This window comes from Heterodontus francisci, chromosome 27 (genome assembly GCF_036365525.1).
Source record: "Heterodontus francisci isolate sHetFra1 chromosome 27, sHetFra1.hap1, whole genome shotgun sequence".
Classification (NCBI taxonomy): domain Eukaryota; kingdom Metazoa; phylum Chordata; class Chondrichthyes; order Heterodontiformes; family Heterodontidae; genus Heterodontus; species Heterodontus francisci.
The window spans coordinates 28539691-28561929 of record NC_090397.1 but is presented as its reverse complement, the minus strand read 5'-3'; the positions used below and the strand labels follow the sequence as shown (position 1 = coordinate 28561929).

The following is a 22239-nucleotide window of genomic DNA, read 5'->3' as shown; positions in this document are numbered from 1 at the left end:
GGGGAGTTCATAGTCGACTCTTGGAATTTCACCTATTATGCCAAAGACTTGCAGGTTGGTAGGTAAATTGGCCATTAGAAATTGCCCCTAGTATAGGTAAGTGGTAGGGAAATGTAGGGACAGGTGGGGATGTGATAGGAATATGGCATTAGCGTGGGATTAGTATAAATGTGTGGTTGATGGTCGGCACAGACTCAGTGGGCCGAAGGGCCTGTTTCAGTGCTGTATCTCTAAACTAAAAAATGCCTTTGGAAGACCTCAGTGGAAGACTGAGAACTAACATGAGATCTACTGAGGTCCTTGGAAGTGCCCCCAAATGTCACAGACAATGTTGATCAATTGCAGAGCAGAATAATTATCTTTCCAACAGTGGCACTGAGTTCTCATTGGAGCATTTTCAGAATTTTTGTCCTGCTTCTCATTGATCCTTCCTGACCCTCCAATCTGCCACGAGTTGCCATGGTCCATTCCGGCATTTGCTGACAGATCAGGCTGGGCACCTTTGATGAGTCCTTACAGGTGTGGGCCAATTATGTAAACCAGCCAGTCCCTGCGATTTGGCTCATCAGCTAGGAGCTTTGCTCCACCTGGGCAGACAGAGCTGGACACTTGGACATTAGGGTTGCTTGTAAAGTTTCTCAACATAGTATAATGATGAATGTTTGAAGGTATTTGGTAGGGTGTATTGTATGATTGCCTTTAGGAGTGATGTCCCTTTAAGATCTTAGTATGCTAATGAGCTAAGTACCAGGACTTAGTCATGTGACTCAAAACCAGCATCACTCTGCAACTGTTACACCAGAGTAAGGTTCTGTAAATAGTTTGCTCTATATTATATGTAATAGTTAGCTGTAATAAACCTGTTTGAGATCTTCAACGTAACTGGACCCCATGCATCTCATTTATGTTGTATCAGACAAAATAAAGAACTCCTTATATGGTGGCAGCAGTGGTGAGAAGACAAAGTCTAAGATTGAAGACCACAGGTAAAACAGCTGTAAAAACTACCTTTCCTACAACCAAAACAGAAAAAGTGTCACAGAAATGCTGGCCAGAACAGTAGAAAGAAAAAGTGCCTGAAGAGGTGGTGGAGGCAGGAACCCTCACAACATTTAAGAAGTATTTAGATGACCACTTGAAACGCCATAGCAAACAGGGCTACGGGTCAAGTGCAGGAATATGGGATTAGAATAGTTGAGTGCTGTATGGCTGGCACAGGCACGATGGGCCGAAGGGCCTGTTTCTGTGCTCTATAACTCTATGACCCTATGACTCTAAAACGAAACTTACCTCCAGCTGTAGGAGACAGAGCACAGAACGACAGGCTGTAAGTAAATTGGATGAGTCATTGTGCCGACGGTCAAGGAATCCCAGTTAAAAAGAAAAAGCTCTGAAGTGCTAAAAATTGATTTTCTTTCAAAAGCTCCGTGTAAAAAAAAAGGGAAGATCAGACTCCTTTCCCAGGCTGATCGAGGTTGTCGCCATTACAGGAAGTGCCCAATAGCAAAAGGCGCAGGTATCCTCCAATCAATGCAGAGCCTTCATACATGAAGCCAAAGTTTAAAAAACTCATTAAATCACTCGTGTGTGAAGAAGAGCTTTCATTTACGCAGCCACCGCTATAAAAATACCATTAAATCACTTGAGTGTGAAGAACATAAACTAACTCCAGCAAAAAAAGCTATTGAACTGCCTAGCAAACAGCTGTGTAAACAGACCAGCTTAAGTGCTGCAAAAATAAACTCCAGTGAAAAAACACAATTGAACGCCTATTGAACAGCTGTGTAAATAGACCAACTTAACTGCTGCAAGCAAGATAAACACAGAGCACTGCAAAACACCTGCTGCTCTCCATCCAGGCAGCTAGTCTAAATAAAAGAGAGTTTCCTAAAGGAAAAACAGTGCAGAGTCATAGAACAAGTCTTAAGGCAAGTTTTAAAGTAAAACAACAGCAAAAGTATGGATACCAAATTTCCCAGCATGAACTGGAAAGCCATTGATATCCTATCTGAGTTCAAACTTTTCAAACAAAGAATGTAGTTATGCTTTACATGCCAAGTGATTGTCGAACTTGAGAAACAGGCTCTAAAAATACTAATAGCAATTGGAAATGAGGGATTACACAGAACCAATACCTCTGGCTTATCTGAAGAGGACCAGAAAGATCCCGCAAAGATATGAAAAGTGCGAGAAGATTAGCTTCGGTTACAAGTGAATTTTAGAATTCACCGCCTGAAATTGATGTCCTACAGGCAACAGCCACAGGAATCAATGGGCTAGTTCATCAGCAGATGCTGTAATAAGAGCTACAACTGCAAATTTTCAGAAATTGAGCTGTCAGAGTGACTAATGGAGCTGGTGATTGTTGGAACACCCATTGAAATGTTTCAGAAAGATCTCTTGGGGAAAACGAAAGGTCACAGCATTGATGCACTGCTCGAAGATGGCAGGAAATATGAAGCCACTGTAGGTGGACAACAGCATCTGCAAGCACTAGAAGCAGCCAACAGTATCGGCATGATAACCAGGTCAAAAAGAGCAAGCAAGCTGTGTGATAAGTGGTTGGTCCCACTTACTGCAAAGCTGTCCTACATTTCAAGACCTGTACAAGGCATGTGGTGCAAAAGGACACTGGGCCCACCTATGCAAGAAATCTGGCTCCAAAGATACAGCCAGAAGTCACAGTAGGACACAAAGAAACAGACGACAGGCACAGCAACAGGGCAATGACAGCAAGGAGAGCACCAGAGACCTGCATAAACGCAAGCTCATACACGAAGTCCACTGTGAAACAAACCTGACATTTAAGAGGCATCTGGACAGGTACTTGAATGAGCAACACATAGATGGATATGGAATTAATGCAGGCAGGTGGGATTAGTATAGATAGGCATTATCATCAGCATGGACGCGGTGGGCCGTAGGGCCTGTTTCTATGCTGTATGACTCTATGACTCTATGAGACAAGACTTAGAGAAGAGTGATTTTCAGTCAGAAGACGAGCAGGCTTTCCACATTGTGAACCTGATGAATCATGTTGATGAAGTCAAACAACTGGAAGCTCTTGCTACCATCAACATCACGTGCCCAAAGAAAGCTGGCAAACGTACACTCAGGGTTAAGATTGACACCGGAGCTAGTGCAAATATCCTACCAATCCGAATCCTAAAGGATATGCACCGGAGTCATTGGAAATCAATGATACAGCCCACAACTGCAAAGTTATCTGTATACAACGGATCACCCATCCCTTGCATTGGCACACTGACAATGCAATGCAATTATGGCAAATCGACATGGAAACCACAAATATTTTACCTGGTAGACATGAGTGAACCAGCAGTGGCAGGACTATCAGTGTGTAAGGACTGCAACATTGTGACTATCCACGAGGTCACCAAGGTACCCATTACAGCAGAAGAGACCAAGGGTACCCGCATTGAGTCAGTCCATGACCTACAACAAATGTACCCAGACAGGTATGATGCCATAGGAGATTTCCAAGGTGATGCTGTACTGCACCTCAGAGAGGATACAATTCCCTCAATCGACCCTCCCAGAAAGTGCAGCATGCACATTCAAGAAAAGCTTAAGTGCAAGTTAGATGACATGGAACGCAATGGCATCATCCATCATGTGCATCATCACACAGACTGGTGCAGCTCAATCACGTGCGTACTGAAGAAGGATGGAACAATCAGGGTATGTCTAGATCCAAGGCATCTAAACCTCTCCCTGAAGAGATGCCCCCCACAAGATTCCGACATTAGAGGAACTGAATACCAAGTTCACAGGAGCCAAATTCTTCTCCAAGTTGGGTGCTAAACATGGATATTGGTCGGTATACCTAACTAAGGAATTTCAAGAAGTCACCACCTTCAGGACACCATTTGGAAAATACTGCTTCCAGAGACTACCCTTGAGCTTATCCATCAGTCAAGATCTGTTTCAACAGCACATGGACAGAGGTATAGAAAATTTGCCTGGCTGTATATGCATTGCTGATGACAGTGCAGTATTGGACAAAACCAAGGAAGAACATGATCGAAATCTTCATTCACTGATGGCAGTAGCTCGTCGCGAAGGGCTCATTTTTAACAGCAAGAAGTGCCAGGTGCATGTAAGTTAGATCAATTTCTTTGGCTCCATCTATATGGTTGCGGAATCCGTCCTGACCCAGGCAAAGTCGAAGATGTAAGACATATGCCTACCCCACATCTCCAGCGATGTCTTGGATCTTTCAACTTCTTGGCACCATACATTCCAAATTTTTCTGACAAAGCATCATCACTGAGAGAGCTCTTAAAGAAAGACGTGCCATTTGTATGGCAGGAGGACCATCTCAAACAAGCATTGTCAGCGGACACCTGTACCCTGCAGTACTGTGACCCAAGGAAGAAGACAATCTTGGAACTCGACGCCTCGCAGAAAGGGCTAGAAATGTGTATCCTGCAGGATGGCAAACCAATTGTATTCAGGTTCAAATGTTTATCCTCAGCATAGTCCAATTACTCAAACATAGAGTGTGAAACACTTCCTCTGGTGTTTGGGATCACAAGGTTCCACACCTACCTGTTCGGTAAACAGTTCACTGTGGAAACCGACCACAAACCATTGAAGATGATCTGGCGCAAACCATTGACAAGTGCACGACCTCGACTACAGCGACTGTTAGTGAAAGTACAGGGGGACAACTTCGATGTCTGCTACAAACTAGGTACTAAAATGGTCACCTCAGATGTGCTGAGCAGATTGCCAAACCTGTGCAAGAATGAAGAAGTTCCACTGGATCTACAAGTAGACAGCATGGACATCGAAATGGAAGATATGCTCAAAATATGATTTACTGCATTTTGGTCAGCACAGATGTGACCAACTACAAACAGAAACAGCCAATGACTCCTAACTGAAGGCACTGTGAAGAGTCATCATAGAAGGTTGGCAAGACACAGTAAAAGAGGTGCCAGAAACCCTCAGATGCTTTTGGCCTTATAGAGATGAACTCGATATCTGGAGAGGCGTCACCTTCAAGGAAAAACAAGTGATTGTACTCAAAGCTCTCCGAGAGGACACCTTGTCACAATTTCACCAAGCCATATGGGCATAGAGCGTATGAGACAACTGGCATGAGACACTGTTTATTGGCCAGGGATCAACAGTGACATCAAAAGGTTAATTTTTTAAAATTCATTTCATGGGATGTGGGTGTCGCTGGCCAGGCCAGCATTTATTGCCCATCCTTAGTTGCCCATGAGAAGGTGGTGGTGAGCTACCTTCTTGAACCATGTGGGGTAATACCCAAAGTATTATTAGGAAGGGAGTTCCAGGATTTTGACCCAGCGACAGTGAAGGAACAGTGATATAGTTCCAAGTCAGGATGGTGTGTGGCTTGGAGGGGAACTTGCAGGTGGTGGTGTTCCCACGTATCTGCTGCCCTTGTCCTTCTAGGTGGTAGAGGTCGTGGGTTTGGAAGGTGCTGCCTGAGTTGCCTTGGTGCATTGCTGCAGTGCATCACGTAGAAGGTACACACTGTGCATCAGTGGTGGAGGAAGTGAATGTTTGTGGATGGGATGCCAATCAAGCAGGTTGCTTTGTCCTGGATGGTGTCAAGCTTCTTGAGTGTTGTTGGAGCTGCACCCATCCAGGCAAGTGGAGAGTATTCCATCACATCCCTGACTTGTGCCTTGTAGATGGTGGAAAGGGTTTGGGGAGTCAGGAGGTGAGTTTCCTGCCACAGGATTCCTAGCCTCTGACCTGCTCTTGTAGCCACGGTATTTATATGGCTACTCCAGTTCAGTTTATGGTCAATGGTAACCCCCAGGATCTTGATATTGGGGGATTCAGTGATTGTAATGCCATTGAATGTCAAGGGGAGATGGCTGGACTCTCTCTTGTTGGAGATGGTCATTGCCTGGCACTTGTGTGGTGCGAATGTTACTTGCCACTTATCAGCCCAAGCCTGGATATTGTCCAAGTCTTGCTGCATTCCTACACAGACTGCTTCAGTATCTGAGGATTCATGAATGTTGCTGAACATTGTGTAATCATCAGCGAACATCCCCACTTCTGACCTTATGATTGAAGGAAAGTCATTAATGAAGCAGCTGAAGATGGTTGGGCCTAGGGTCTACCCTGAGGAACTCCTGCAGTGATGTCCTGGAGCTGAGATGATTGACCTCCACCAACCACAACCATCTTCCTTTGCGCTAGGTACGATTCCAACCAGCGGAGAGTTTCCCCCTGATTCCCATTGACTCCAGTTTTGCTAGGGCTCATTGATGCCCTACTCAGTCAAATGCTGCCTTGATATCAAGGGTGGTCACTCTCACCTCTTGAGTTCAGCTCTTTTGTCCATGCTTGAACCAAGGCTGTAATGAGGTCAGGAGCTGAGTGGCCCAGGTGGAACCCAAACTGTGCGTCACTGAGCAGGTTTAGTTTAGTTTAGTTTAGGTTATTGCTAAGTAGATGGCGCTTCATAGCACTGTTGACAACACTTTCCATCACTTTACTGATGATCGAAAGTAGACTGATGGGTCGGTAATTGGCCGGGTTGGATTTGTCTTGCTTTTTGTGTACAGGACATACCTGGGCAATTTTCCACATTGCTGTAGCTGTACTGGAACAGCTTGGCTAGGGGCGGGGCAAGTTCTGGAGCACAGGTCCTCAGTACTATGGCTGGAATGTTGTTAGGGTCTGTACCTTTGCAGTATCCAGTGCCTTCAGTCGTTTCTTGATATCACATGGAGTAAATCGAATTGGTTGAAGACTGATTTCTGTGATGACGGGGCCCTCAGGAGGAGGCTGAGATGGATCATTCACTCAACACTTCTGGCTGAAGATTGTTGCAAATGTTTCAGCCTTATCTTTTAGCATAGATGTGCTGGGCTCCCCCATCATTGAAGATGGGGATATTTGTGAAGTCACCTTCTCCTGTTAGTTGTTTAATTGTTCACCACGATTCACGACTGGATGTGGCAGGACTGTAGAGCTTAGATCTGATCCGTTGATTGTGGGATCGCTTAGCTCTGGCTATCGCATGCGGCTTACGCAGTTTGGCATACAAGTAGTCTTGGGTTTTAGCTTCACCAGGTTGACACCTCATTTTGAGGTATGCCTGGTGCTGCTCCTGGGATGCTTTCCTACACTCTTCATTGAACCAGGGGTTGGTAATGGTAGAGTGGGGGATATGCCAGGCCATGAGTTTACAGATTGTGGTTGGGTTTTGCTGCTGCTGATGCCCAATTTTGCATTGCTAGATCTGTTCGAAATCTATCCCATTTGGCACGGTGGTAGTGCCACACAACACAATGGAGGTTCTCCTCAATGTGAAGATGGGACTTCGTCTGCACAAGGACTGTGCGGTGGCCACTCCTACCAATACTGTCATGGACAGATGCATCTGCGGCAGGCAGATTGGTCAGGATGAGATCAAGTATGTTTTTCCCTCACCACCTGCTGCAGACCCAGTCTAGCAGCTATGTCCTTTAGGACTCGACCAACTCGACCAGTAGTGGTGCTACCGAGCCACTCTTGGTGATGGACATTGAAGTCCCCCACCCAGAGTACATTCTGCACTCTTGACACCCTCAGTGCTTCCTCCAAGTGGTGCTCAACATGGAGAAGTACTGATTCATCAGCTGAAGGGTGGGGGGTGCAGGGGGTGCGGTGGTAGGTGGTAATCAGCAGGAGGTTTCCTTGCCCATGTTTGGCCTGATGCTATGAGACTTCATGGGGTGCAGAGTCGATGTTGAGGACTCCCAGGGCAACTCCCTCCCGACTGTATACCACTGTGCCCCGCCACCTCTGATGGATCTGTCCTGCCGGTGGGACAGGACATACCCAGGGATGGTGATGGTCGTGTCTGGGACACTGTCTGTAGAGTATGATTTGGTGAGTATGACTGTCAGGCTGTTGCTTGACTAGTCTGTGGGACAGCTCTCCCAACTCCTAACAAGTCCCCAGATGTTAGTAAGGAGGACTTTGCATGGTCGACAGGGCTGGGTTTTCCGTTGTCGTTTCCGGTGCCTAGGTCGATGCCGGGTGGTCTGTCTGGTTTCATTCCTTTTTATTGACTTCGTAGCGGTTAGGTACAACTGAGTGGCTTGCTAGGCCATTTCAGAGGGCATTTTAAGAGTCAATCACATTGCTGTGGGTCTGGAGTCACATGTAGGCCAGACCAGGTAAGGACAGCAGATTTCCTTTCCTAAAGGACATTAGTGAACCAGATACGTTTTTGTGACACTTGACAATGGTTTCATGGCCATCATTAAACTAGCTTTTTAATTCAGATTTTTTTGTTTAATTAATTGAATTCAAATTCCATCTTCTGCTTTGGTGGGATTTGAACTCATATCCCCAGAGGAATACCCTGGGTCTATGGGTTACTAGTCCAGTGACAATCCCATTATGCCACCGCCTCCCCAAAGTGAGGATGTGTGAGGCATGCCAGAGCCACCAGCCACAACAATGCAAAGAACCTCTACACCCTCATGAGATTCCGTCAGTCCCTTGGTCCAAAATCGCCACTGACCTGTTTTCTGTTAATGGAAGTGATTTTATCTGAGTCATTGACATTTCTCCAAATTTCCAATTGTCAGACAGGGAAAAGACACTTCAAGTGCGATCTTCGCAGACACATTGGGCTGCACTTTATAAGAGCCTGACGTCGGGGTCGTGGCGGGAGGGGGGCCCAGAAAATGTTTCCAGGAGAGTCCTGCCATGGGCCTCAACACCGGGAAGGCCCTGCACCATTTTACCGGTGGCAGCGAGGCCTCAGGGTGGCCCCACCCCCCACCCCGGTTCGGCGGTGCATCCTTCATTTAAATATATGTAAAACAATGAATAAACACTTACCTTGTCCTGACGGCCGTCCCATGCTGATATTGTGGCTGGTTGCCAGAGGTCTTGCGCCTTTGGATCTCTGCTTGGAGATCTGAGGCGTGACACTGGTGGGGAGGGAGGGAAGGAGTGTGTTTTTCAGGGTGGGGGGGTTAGGTGGAAAACTGGTACAATTGGCTGAGGGGATGGTGGGAAGAGGTTGAAGGGCAAAGATCTGTACGTTTGGGGATGAAAGGTTGGGGCCATCAAACAATATTTTCCGGGCGGGGGTGGGGAGAGGGAAATTAAAAACTTGTTGAGTCATTGTGGGGGTGGAAGAGGGGCTTTGTTAGCTTTTTCATTGTGAAAACTGAAAACACAGTTGCATTTCACTTTAAAAATGTAAATGTCTTATAAGGGCTTGAAGCCCTTTAAAAATGGCGCCTGTGCAGTAATGCCGTTGCCGAGGAAAGGGCACCCACCCTCTCTACGTCATCGGGGGCAAACGTTCCGCCCCGCCATGTTAATGAGCTGCCACTCAAAATATTGTGGCGACTCCACGGCACACATCACGTGCGTGTGCCAATTTGGAACCTCGCCGTCCATTAAAATTCAGCCTTTTGAGTGTCATATTCAGTCTATTCAGTGCACCTGAAGAAATCATTTCTAACAATGGGCCACAGTATACGGGAAAACCTTTCAGGGATATGGGCGCTAAATAGGGCAGAAACCATGTGACATCCTCACCACATTACCCTAGGTCTATTGGTCTAGCCAAATGAATGGTTCACACATTCAAAGTACTTATCCCAAAGTGTAGGACAACAAAACAAGATTTTTGCGTTGCCATGCTCCACCTCAGAACTACACCAATGGATATGTGCTTACCATCACCAGCAGAGATCATGTTTGGCAGACAAGTATGGACAACTCTACAAAGCCATCATCTGTCCAGATTCTCCTTGATGCAGGAGACACTGCTCGATGAACAGGAGAGAATGAAGATGGTGCATGACCGACCAGCAGGGGCGGAACTACCTCAGCTACACGTAGGACAAAAGGTCAGGGTCATACACACCACAATGAGAACATGGTTACCTGCAGAGGTATCCAAGGTATGCAGTGAGCCTAGGTCCCACGAGATTACAACATCTCGTGGAGGGGTATTGAGAAGGAACCAAAGCCAACTAAGAGAAGTGTGCAGTACTCCAGTTGCACACAGCGGACACGAAAGAACACACTTCGGCGATGAGGGTGTGCCAGAACAACAGTACAACAACCAAAACATTGGCAACATGCCTGCAAACCCAGAACAGCCAAGGGTGGAATCCATATCCCCAAAAGGTTATACCATAACCAGATCTGGAAGAGTTGTCAAACCTCCAAAACAATATATGGACTCTTAAGCTTCTATACTTGTAAATGTTACAATCTATATCCCACATAGCTAATTTTGATGTTATCTAATGTTATGTATTTTTACTTTGAGCATATGTTATGAAAGTCCTTCCAGTTTATAATATTTTTTGAGGACCAGTGTTTTAGAATTGTGGACATGGATTCATTGGAGAACTGAAGTGATTGCATAGATGCTCGACTTCTTTTTAAAGGGTCACTGGAAGGACTCTGTTTAAAAACAACATTTACTGGATGTCACATGTCTTCAGCTAAGTAAACAACAGGTGCCTTCTGACTATGGGAGTTGTTTACAAGAGAAGTGACATGTCATGATTTATGGTGCTCAAGAGTGGGTTTCATTTTTGAATACTGTTTTAAGTCAGTTGGCTTTGTTGCCTGCTGAAAGAAACACCCAGCTCATCTTTCCATAACCTCTTAGAGAAATCCTGCAAAAAGAAAATCCAGTGTGTGATAGCTGTAACGCCTGATGCCACATTTCTCCTGAGAAGCTTTTGGAACACTTCCTCTCAACATCTCCTGAACAAACTGCTTCTGAAAAGATCCCAGTGACCCATCTACGTGTACTCAGACTCCAGGACATAGTCATGTGACTTGAAGCCAGAGTCATTCTGCAACTGTAACACCCAGAGTAAGGTTCTGTAAATAGTTTGCTCTTGAGATCTTCAACATAACTGGACTCCACGCATCTCATTTATGTTGCATCAGACAACATAAAGTACTCATTACAGGGTGAAAGATTGCATTGTAACATACCAGACACTGTTCACAGTTTCTCCCAGTGACATATCGCTGGCAGTGGCACTCCCCAGTGACTGGGTCACATGCAGATTGTGCTGCCACGCTACCACGTGGATCACACCGACAATCTGAAAAAGTATTTAATATCAGTTTTCAATCAAACATGAATAATCTGCATCAAAAATCGTGTAAAACAACATAAAACATCTACCACCTCTAGTCTAAAGTGACTCCTGTCTAGCTCCTCCATTGCTAAAGGCACTTTCAGGAAGCTAAATTTCCTCTCAATAGGGCTGATTTTAATACTAAGACCACCCATTGTTGTCAGTAGGAGGCCAGTGCCATTTTGAGGCCTGGGCCTTGTTGCCACGGCACCAGCGAGCTGTGGATACCAAGTGGGCTTCCCGCTGCAGTTTTCTGGTCGTGGGATATGGGATGGAAAATTATCTGGCTCTTAATTTGTCAGCCAACAGTTGTAGCCTGGGGGAGGGAGGCGAAGCTCCGGGGGAGGGTTGGGACAAGCCAACAGCACTCTTACTCTTCCTGACTCCATGAGAAGAAAATGGAACATTTCTTGGCCTGTTTGTTGTGCTGCCTCCAGTGGTCCTTTTAAGGATTGCTCAATGCCTGGTACAAATAAGCATAGCGTGTGCAACATACACTCCACCCATTTGTACCTCAAAATTGCTGTTGGAATGCTATGTACATTATGGAAGTCTATTTGCTTATTGCAAATGGCCTCCCACCAGAAACAGACAAGCACTTCAGGCACCCTTCTCAGAACTCTACCTACAATGGTGGTAGCCGGTGTGCCAGTGTAATTTTTGGGCTGCTACCATTTGACTCAAGTCTGGCAGAGCAATTTAAAATCAGGTCTAATAATTCAGCTTTATCTCGAGTCCAATTCCATCTATGACTTGAACATTGCTTCCACATTTAGAGCGGCTATTTAGCTACCTCCCACACACTCTTGATCAGGTTACAGAGAAAGTTTGTGAGCTGTCAGGCAATCAGTCTCCCACCTCCAATATCTTTCTATTAAGAAAAGTACTATCTCCATTTTAATGACAACAATCTTCTTCCTCCTAAATATTGCAGCTAACTGCCTTTTCTTCATTCTGAGAAATGTGTGTTGAGGGTGGCTGTGAATGAAGATTGTATGTATCGATCTCAGTAGATCAAGCTTAAGGTTAACAGGCTATGCAGATTGTTAAATACAAAAAATAGTAAACTCCAAGGAGGCAAGGAGATCTTATATTCCACTGAATATTTTCATTGTACAAGTGCAGTGGTCTCACGGTAAAGTCACTTGCAGTTTTCTTGATTGTAAACTTGTAATAACTTGGAACACATTGTCTACAATGGTGGTGGAAGCAGAGATGATCAATGATTTCAAAAGGATATTGGATGGGCACTTGAGGGAAATAAACTGGCAGGGCTACGGGGATAGAGAGGGGGAATGGGACTGAGTGGATTGCTCCACAGAGGGTTGGCATGGATTCGATGGGCTGAATGGCCTCCTACCGTGCCATAATGACTCTAAGAATGGACATCATGATGTCAATGATATCATCCACTCAGAGGTGGTATCAGATAAGAAATTTTAACAGAAGTCAAAATGATGATTGCATTAAAAAAGAAATGAATTTTCACCAGGTAGCCAGAAGGTGGCGCTCAGAGCAAGCTGATCTGTGAAGCATCAACCACTCAAGAAACAGTCCCGTAAAATGGTCATAGAATTAGAGACGCTGGGGTACAAATTGGTCAAAATGCTACGTACATAAAACAGGTGCAGTGAGACTCAATTTTGGGGACAAACCTGCACCCCACGATACTTAAAAGAATCTGACCCGAAATTGGGTCAGGCTAATTTTCATGTGTCCCAGGCCACTTGCATATGCTAATGAATTGCTTAACGCCTGTTTTAGGATCCATCAGTGGATATTGGGCTGCCCTGAGCAATGCAGGTATGGGCCAGACTCTGCTGAAGTTTTCTAGATGTGGATGTGGCTTAGCCAGCATCCACCACTGAATTGATGTATAATTTCTGTTTTAAATTGAAGTGGAGCCAAGAGGACCAGGAAAGCTCCAGAGAACTTTAGGCAGCCACAATTGGTCCTCCCCCCTCACCTCCCGCTGTTCGCCCGCCTATCACCTGGATTTGCCTGAGAGCTGCTGCAGGCTCAAAATCTGTTTCCTCAGTCAGGTGAGCTCCTGTGGAGGTGCGACAGGCACAGGCAGCTCACCACAATAATTTAGATAAGGCCAGAGGAGCAATTTCTTGTGATCCTTGAGCCTCCGTCTCCAAGCACAGGGATCATTCCCTGCACCCATTTAGCGCCTGAAAACTAGCCTAAACGAATTTCCAGGCCACCAAATTTTCAGTATTGTGCAGCAGATATACTTCAAGGGAATCCCTTGTTCTTTAGCATGCCAATATTTCCATTCCATTAAAATGAATATTTAATAACTCTCCACAGAGTCCATAGAATTCTTAAAATACACTCAAGTTAAAAGGCATATTCCAGAGGGAAAGGGCAGGATTTTCTCATGGGCTTCGGGACCCGAGCCCGCACTTTCCGGAAGCCAGATGGGCGGAGCTATGTTCTCAAAGCCCGCCACCACGGGGCTGGGAGAATTCAGCCCGAAGAGTCAGAATGTATAATTGAATTTAGTTATACCAGAGTTCCCTTCCCTAGTGTCAACTCGTACAAACATCCCTTTAAACACTGTCAAATTTCCATTATGTCAGGTTATGTTTAGATTCACTTCTATTGTGAGGGATTTTGTAGCCTACAAATTCCTGTCCCTGCATGGATAGGCCTGGAGTTCATCTAATTTTGGACCCTGGGCCTCATTGTCATTGAATCTGTAAACTGTGGACCCCAAATGGCCATCTCTAGGTAGCTCACTGGAGAAAAATCTTCGATGATAAGGCTGCTGCATCACTGGAAGAAGCCCTCAATTAAGGCGGGTGGTTGGTCTGAAAGGGGAGATTGGGAAGTGGGTGAGAGGGAGGGTATTAGTAGCCAGGAGGGAGGGCAACGGTGATCAGGTGATGGGAACTAGGGTGGTAGCAGGGTGGTGGATGGTGCTCATGATCATATAGGCAAGTGGTGGCAGGCACCAGTCAACATTTTTAATGTTGGGTGGGGAAGAACACTCCTGCTCCTGGTAAGTATTTTTAACAAATTTACCTTACGGAAAACCAATACGCAGAGGGGGCATCGAACAAGTGTTCAGCCTTTATTTTTGTATGCAAAGGGCTGAATACCTCTGCCAAACTGGGACTCTAGATACCTATTTTCTTACCTACACCAACTTGTAATGAGTGCAGGCTTTCTGCTTGCCATATTGGAGGCTCAGGAGCTTGTTTAGCGCCTGAAAAATAGTTGTAGTATCATGGAATTTCTAGGCATCTAGCTCTAAAATGTGTCGGATATTTACACTACACCCACTGGTGATGTCAAGTGATTTCAATAATAAATCTTCTCATGAACTTGGTTGCAAGTTTAAACAGATCATAGGTATCTTGGAGCTTGCAGCTGTCAATGACCTATGCCTTTGGGCAATGAATTGTGGGCTGTAATTTTTTTAGAATTTCTAGTTGACTCGTTATGCCTTAGTTTGCTTTGACTGGGCTTGTTATCAGAATATGTGATTATTTCCTATGCCTAAGCATGTTACCATGTTATGCTATTATGGTATCCATGGTCTCATCATAACTTCCATCTGCATGGGGGTAATTTTAGTCACATTTAACAATGTCATGCAGATCTATTGGAAATGTGTTGCTTCTACAGTATGGACAGTTGGACAAGTTGTTCCAGTTGCAGCATTGGAAGAGCTGAGTCTAGAGGTAACAAAGGGATAGTGAGGGCTTCAGCAAACAATGAGCTGAGGCAGAGACAGAGATGGGAGATGTTATGGAGGTGGAAGTCGGTATGGAGAGGATATGGACTTGGAAGCTCCGCACAGGGTCAAATTGGACAGGAAGGTTGCAAATAGTCTGGTTCAGCCTTAGACAGTTTCTGGAAAGAGAGATGCAGTTGTGGCTAGGTAATGGAGTTTGTGGTGAGGACCGACGACACTAAGTTGTAAAATATATTGGACAGTGGAAGCAAAGCAGATTGCAATCAGAAAAAGGGAAAGAAAGAGTTGTATTTATATTGTGCCTTTCATGACTGCAGGACTTCCCAAAGCACAGGCAATGAACTACTTCTGAAGCATAGTCACTGTTGTAATGTAGGAAACACGGCAGCCGATTTGTGCACAGCGATTTCCCACAAGCAGGAATGTGATAATGACCAGAGAATCTGATTTAATGACATTGATTGAGGATTGAGGACACCCCTGCTCTTCATTGAAATAATGCTATGAGATCTTTTACGTCCACTTTAGAGGGCAGATGTAACATCCCATCTGAAAGACAGCACCTCTGATTCCTTCAGTACTGTACCGGTGTGCTAGCTTAGATTATGTGCTCAAGTCCCTGAACTGGGACATGAACCCACAACTTTCTCGTTCAGAGGTAAGAATGCTACCTCTGAGTCATGGCTGACATAAAAAATACCCAAAGAAGAATGTTGATTACATATTATAAAGAATAAAAAAAAGTTAAAATCAGATAAGTGAAAATACAGGTCTTCCAATAAACTGTAGAAAGGTAAAACTAATTCTTTAGTTTATACACACCTTCACATCCTTCAGCATTAACTGCACTCAGTCCAAAGTAGCTAGACTTGCACTGATCACATCTTCTCCCTTCAACATTTCTCTTACAAATGCAGCGACCAGCAACTGTACGAAGGTTTGGGTCTGAGTGACTTTCACACATTCCATTGTTCAGTGAACCTTTAGGATCACAGTTACAGGCTATGGATCAAAGAACAGGCAATAGGTTACAAAGTGATGTATTTCTAGATACTTGTACAATATCAGTTGGACCTGCTTCTGACATTACTTCAAAGACTAGCCAGAGTTCATCTGCAGTTGCAAATGAGGACTTAATTAAATTTTTTATAATAACCACATGTTTTTGGAATGCAAACTAAGATGATCCATAATATTTCATCTTCAGTAGTCATGATATAATTGTGGCTATGATGCAATGTTGGAATAGTTTCTGGGGTTTTTCATTAAAAGAAAACATAAACTATACAGTTAAGAAATCAAGATGAGCTATTCTCAAAGTCCAGTTTGTTGTTATTTATTCAAAAATGCATATTTGCATGTACAGGGAGTGATGTAACCGGACAGCCTAGGTTCAAATGTATTATTATTGAAAAGGAAAGTTGGTAGTCTCATCTAAGTCTTCACGAATTTGGGTGAGGTGAAGGCATTTTCTCAATAGAGGCATTTAGAAAAACTCCAAGTTGTACTCTTTTAGCAAGTATCTTTAAGGTTATTCTTACTATGATTGAACTGAAGTTTATCCTGAAGTTGACTGGTAAGTTAATTCATATCCTTTCCAATCTTTGTGCCAGGATAATCATTCTAATTTTTAAAAGTTTAATTTTAGGTTCATGACATTATTAAGATATGTTTTTGTAAAAATCCATTGATTAGCCCTTAGTTTCAAAATCCTAAAAATTGGAAGCAGCATTGGGTGAAAAGTTTAAAGCATACACAACTTTTGACTTCAATACATTGTTTTCTCATCATTGGAAGAGGTAGAAACATGAAACTTCATTTGCCTTCTGAGAAAACACTGTACTTAGTGTTATCCTTTATTAATATGGTTATTTTAAATATTCATTTTAATTAAAAGCTGCACATTTACTACCTGATTTAAGATGATGCTAAGTTATATTTGTAACACAACTGTTTCTAAAATGTTTTATGCAGCAATGAAGGGCTTTTGATTTCACTCAGTCTAGAGAGATTGGGCTGTTTAAATTTCACACAGTGCTACATAACATGTTTAGCACCGTTTTAAAAAATTATTTTAGAGGACTATTGCACAGTTAATAAGCTAGGTGTGAAGAGAAGATCACACCATGATTGCACAGGCCACACATTGCTGAAACTGAACTTTATCGTGAAAACTTCAATATCTTCATAATGAATGGGAGATAATGTTTCTTTAATTATTGTAGCTGCTTTTAAGCTTCACGCACTTATATATATATATATATATATATAAAACTGTGGTCATTCTGGCTTTGTCCATTAGTTTTTACAAAGCATCTCTTACTGTGAAAGATTATCTATAAATATGATGGAAAAAAAAGCAAACCTACGGACACATGCGAATGGGTCAGAAATTGTTCTCTCATGATCCTGGTAGAAGAAGGGCTTGCACTGGCCACAGTTTTGACCCATTGTATTGTGTTGGCATTCTTCACAAACCCCACCACTGACCTCTCCACTGGCCAAATACACTGCCATGTCAAAATGACATTTTTCAGAGTGCCTGTTGCAGTTACATCCTGAAAAGGAAAAAGTACAAATCACCATTTGAAAATGATATGAAAACAATTAAGTCAGGATCTTCTGTCAAGTTAGAGCATATTTATTGCATTAAAAACTTTTTAGAGAAAAGCAAAATCGCAACTGTTTAAATTCGTATAATAGGAATTCCCCTGCTCTTCTTTGAAACTACCCTAGGATCTTGTGCATGCATCTGCAAGAGCAGACAGCTCCTCAGTTCACCATCTCATTCAAGCTCTCAAAAGCTGTGAAGCACCTTTTACCATCCTGAGGTTGTGAAAAGTAAGTTCTTTCCTTCTTTAAGTTACCACCTGACTCTCTAGTTGTTTCTGTCTGATATCTTGAAGATGTATTGATGTCAGCTGTGGGTCAGTTGGTAGCACACTCACCTGTGAGTCAAAAGATTGTGGGTTTAAGTCCCACTCCAGGACTTAAGCACAAAAATTCAGTTTGACACTCCAGTGCAGTACTGAGGGAGTGCTTCACTGTTGGAGGTACTGTCTTTCAGATGAAATGTTAAACCGAGGCCCTGTCTGCCCTCACAGGTGAATGTCAAAGAAACCATGTCACTATTTTGAAGAAGTGCAGGGGAGTTATCCCTACTGTCCTTGCCAATATTTATCCCTCAGTCAGATTATCTGGTCATTATCACATTGATGTTTATGGTAGCTTGCTGTGCGCATGTTGGCTGTGGGTTTCCTTCATTACAACGGTGATTATACTTCAAAGTACTACATTGGCTGTAAAGCACTTTGGGATGTCAGGTGGCTGTGAAAGGAAAGTCTTTCTTTTCCTTTTTTATCTCCTATGCAAGAATAATATGAGAAATTCATAAGACCATTTCAGGCTCAGGTGCTAATTATTTCCTGTACGAGTCATTGACTAATGTGCATTTTAATTCAGTCCCATTAATCCACACCAGGCTATTTTTTAATTCATCCAGGTGTTTGAATGTAGAGAAGCCCTTCACCATATTTAAGAGTCACCAAATCAAGGTATGGAGAAATCTATACCCAGCCATAGAGTTTTTGTTCATCTACTTTGAAGTACACTCTCCATAGAGACTCATGCCTCTTACTTAAGTCCAAAGAGTTTAGGTGCAGATAGGTGAAACCAATGTTTGATGGCCCCAAGGATGGAACTTAACTAGTTAAACCACACAAAGTATCCCAATAGATCACTGGTTAACTTTTTCCTACTTGTCGAGCTAGAACCACTCTATGCATTAAGGCCTTGATCTACCAGGTGCATTATTTTGGAGCCAGTGAAGAGACCTTGACCATCTTCCTTCCCCCAAGGAGGATGAACATTAGTTGGTCTTGGTTTGAGCCCTTGTTAGGTGGACAGCAATTGCTAGAAACTCCTCACAAGCGGCATGGGGAGCAGCACAACACAAAATAAACTGTGACAGTGCATTGCCACCATCCCTGTAACCACAGCATGGAAACGAACCATATTCTACAGGATGGTGGTGCAAAGCTTCAGGAATAGCTTCTTGTCTTTCTGCAGCCCTATCATGCTGGCATCAAAACCTGTGTAGGGCTGAATTTTATGCTTCGCAGCGGCACCCTTTAAACTCAGCGCGGTGCCCGCATTCAATGGCCGCCAAGGAGCCTCCGCGATATTTCGCGCGGGGCTCATTCAAATACATAGTGCACCTGACATTGTGCCAGCCACCTTGGTATTCTAAACATCCAAGTTCAATGCCACATATCCATTTCACTTATCACCAACTGTTCAATCCAGGTCCTTGATGACAAAGAGGCATGTCCACTGTGAGGCTGAATCCCCTCCAGGACACTCAGTGATAAGTTGTGGAAGGTCAAAGACCTCCCTCCCTGTAATCAAATCCCCTTTTTGCCACAAATCCACCTCACAGCATGGTCCTAGATCTTGCACGTCAGCCAGGGAAAGTTTGTTGTATTTCTAGGAGTTCTGAATCATGAAGGAGAACTATTTGGACACATGGGGTTATACCAAACAATTGTAACCTTGTACAATGTAGGTTTTAATCCAACTGGCTGTACGTGAGCTAGTACTGTAACAGAATGTAATATACATTGTAATAGAAGCGATTGATGCCAGTATCCTGAGAGGGAGAAGTGCACAGCAAGCTACCACAAACATCAATATGATAATGACCAGATAATCTGACTGAGGGATAAATATTGGCAAGGATACCAGGGATTACTCCCTTGCACTTCTTCAAAATAGTGACATGGGTTCTTTTACATTCACTTATGAGGGCAGTCAGGGCCTCGGTTTATTAGAATCAGATACCATAATGGAGTATGTTAGCATCTCTAATATATAAATTAAATGTATTCCCCTGTAGTATGCAATGAGATAAAACTTGACATCAGTACCATTCAGCTCATAGATACTTCAAATCAAGCCATGTAATTACATTGAAGGAGCTTGACACTCGCTGCAGGTAAAATTAAAACTTGTTCTGAATATTCACAGGATGATGTTATTCCCATCAAACAGGGTTAAATATTTTCAAGGATGTGACAATAATTAATGTGCTGCTAATTATTCCACACGTTTAACGTTCCTGCCTGGAGTTTCCATTAGGTTGCCCTGATATTTTAAGCGCAATTCACCCGAAATAGACCAAACAGCACAAAAGATAAAGGAACTTCAAGCACAAATTAATGTCCAGCGCAACTCGAGTTTGCACAATCTATTGTGCTGGTTAAAAATACATTGTGCCGGAAGCAGGCCTCACCCACAAAATTGGCCACTCCCCAGATTATTATTTTTTTTATTTAGAGATACAGCACTGAAATAGGCCCTTTCGGCCCACCGAGTCTGTGCCGACCAACAACCACCCATTTATACTAACCCTACAGTAATCCCATATTCCCTACCACCTACCTATACTAGGGGCAATTTACAACAGCCAATTTACCTATCACCTGCAAGTCTTTGGCTGTGGGAGGAAACCAGAGCACCCGGCGAAAACCCGCGCAGTCACAGGGAGAACTTGCAAACTCCACACAGGCAGTACCCAGAATTGAACCCAGGTCCCTGGAGCTGTGAGGCAGTGGTGCTAACCACTGTGCCACTGTGCCGCCCTAATGGAATTAATCACCATGGCGAGTTTCTGTTAATTGCGCCCATTTGCGGGCCTTGGAGGAGTGTATAAAAATTAAACTTTTCTTTTAGATGCAAGGAGAGTAATAGCCACGTCTTGAAAGCTCATTAATATTAATTTCTTTTTAATTTATTAAGAAACTGATTGCACCAATGAAACTAATAAATTGCTTTATTTCTTTTTTAAAGTAATTGTCAATTATTTAAAATTGCAGGGGTTACTCACAGATGGTGCACTAGACACTGATCAAAAATGCTTACTTTTTGTGATAAACCCATTTTCAGCTGTATTAGTAAAACTTTGTTTTAGTAAAACTTCAGTAAAACTGTATTAGTAAAATTGCCACTCTTAAATACATCAAGCAAAATTTGTAATGCAAAACTTTTCAAAAAATTATGTTTTAAACCGTTGCCCAATTATGCTGGTTCATGGAAGATATTATGTTTGGTGAAATATAAATCAGTTTGACTGAAAACTTGGGCAAAAAAAACCACAAACCCACTCCTTAAAAGTTGAACAATTTGCCCTGATCACTGATTGCACCCAAAGTGGAATCTCAAGGCCTCCATATTTATCTAACAGAATGTATCAAAACATCACTGTATAAATGATTGCATGTTTCAAAATCCAAATCCGTTTTCATTTCTGAGTTTTTTGGGAATTTTGAGTCAAGTTAACCAGATTATCAATAAAACCAGGTGGAACAGTCCTTACTTCTACATTCGTCTCTTTCTATTCCTATCGCTGGTTGCCATGGTGAATCATTGTAAAAGTCCTTACACCTTTCGCAGTTTACACCATCTGTATTGTGCTGGCAGATGCATTGTCCTTGAACCTAGAGAAACGTTTGTAATAAAAACTGATTTTAATAATTGTGACCAGTAATATACTACTACAAATTTTTAATCATTTATTTGCGACATTGAAGTTCTGTTGAAATTGCAACCCCCAAAGGAAAAGAAATACTGCATTCTTCAACACATCAAATTCAGAATCCTCTTTTACATATCCTCTGTAACCTTGGCTTGCCCTGCCTTTGCAAAACTCCTCCAACCTTAGATCCCATTCTATGTCCTTCAATTGTCTGACTCCTGTGTATCTCCTCCATCCATTATTCTGCCATCCATAGCAGGGTTCAGCTGCCTTGCATTTGGCCACTTATCTGAACATTCCTCCCCACCCCCCAGTGTCTTTCTCTGTCAATGTCTGTGAAACACCTTGCCATATTTTCTATATTGAATGCACTATACAAACTGCAAGCTGTTCTTATAAGTATCAGTGTTTGGGTTATCTGATTGGTCAACATTTTCAGATGTGATTTGTTAATCTCTAATTCTGGCTTTGCGATGTAATTAATTGTGGGGTTTTTGTTTTACGACACAATTGGTTGAAGGAACACTCTAGCACTACGGCATTTTTAGTAAGTGTTCTGGCAATTTTATGTTCTATTGTGCTCATTTTTTTTATTATTTGATTCGACCTCAGCTGGAGTATTACGTCTGGGCACCACACTTTACAGTGGGTGTCAAGGTTTTGGACAGGGTGCAGAGGAGATTTATGTGAAAGGTATCAGGATGAAGGAATTAAATTATGTGGAGAGAAACTGGGATTGTTTTCTTTAGAACGAAGAAGGCTAAGGGAAGATTTAACAGAGGTGTTCAAAATTCTGAGGAGTTTTGATAGAGCAAATAGGGAGAAACTATTTTCACTAGCAGCTAGAGGGTCATTAATCA

General features: G+C 43.2%; 1 protein-coding gene and 1 long non-coding RNA gene across 4 annotated transcripts in view; one reads left to right on the top strand and one right to left on the bottom strand.

Annotated features, from left to right (window-relative positions):
* Positions 1–22239, bottom strand: part of LOC137384718 (laminin subunit beta-4-like) — a 148924-nt gene that overhangs the window by 73770 nt on the left and 52915 nt on the right. Inside the window, exons 9-12 of the mRNA XM_068059036.1 lie at positions 21221–21341; positions 17217–17405; positions 15670–15849; positions 10990–11102 (exon numbers count right to left, since the gene is read on the bottom strand). Of these exons, the coding sequence (XP_067915137.1) occupies positions 10990–11102; positions 15670–15849; positions 17217–17405; positions 21221–21341 (603 nt within the window). The remainder of the gene's footprint in view (positions 1–10989; positions 11103–15669; positions 15850–17216; positions 17406–21220; positions 21342–22239) is intronic.
* The window catches only part of LOC137384719 (uncharacterized), an 81709-nt gene that overhangs the window by 9963 nt on the left and 49507 nt on the right, over positions 1–22239 (top strand). The gene's annotated exons all lie outside the window — the stretch shown is intronic.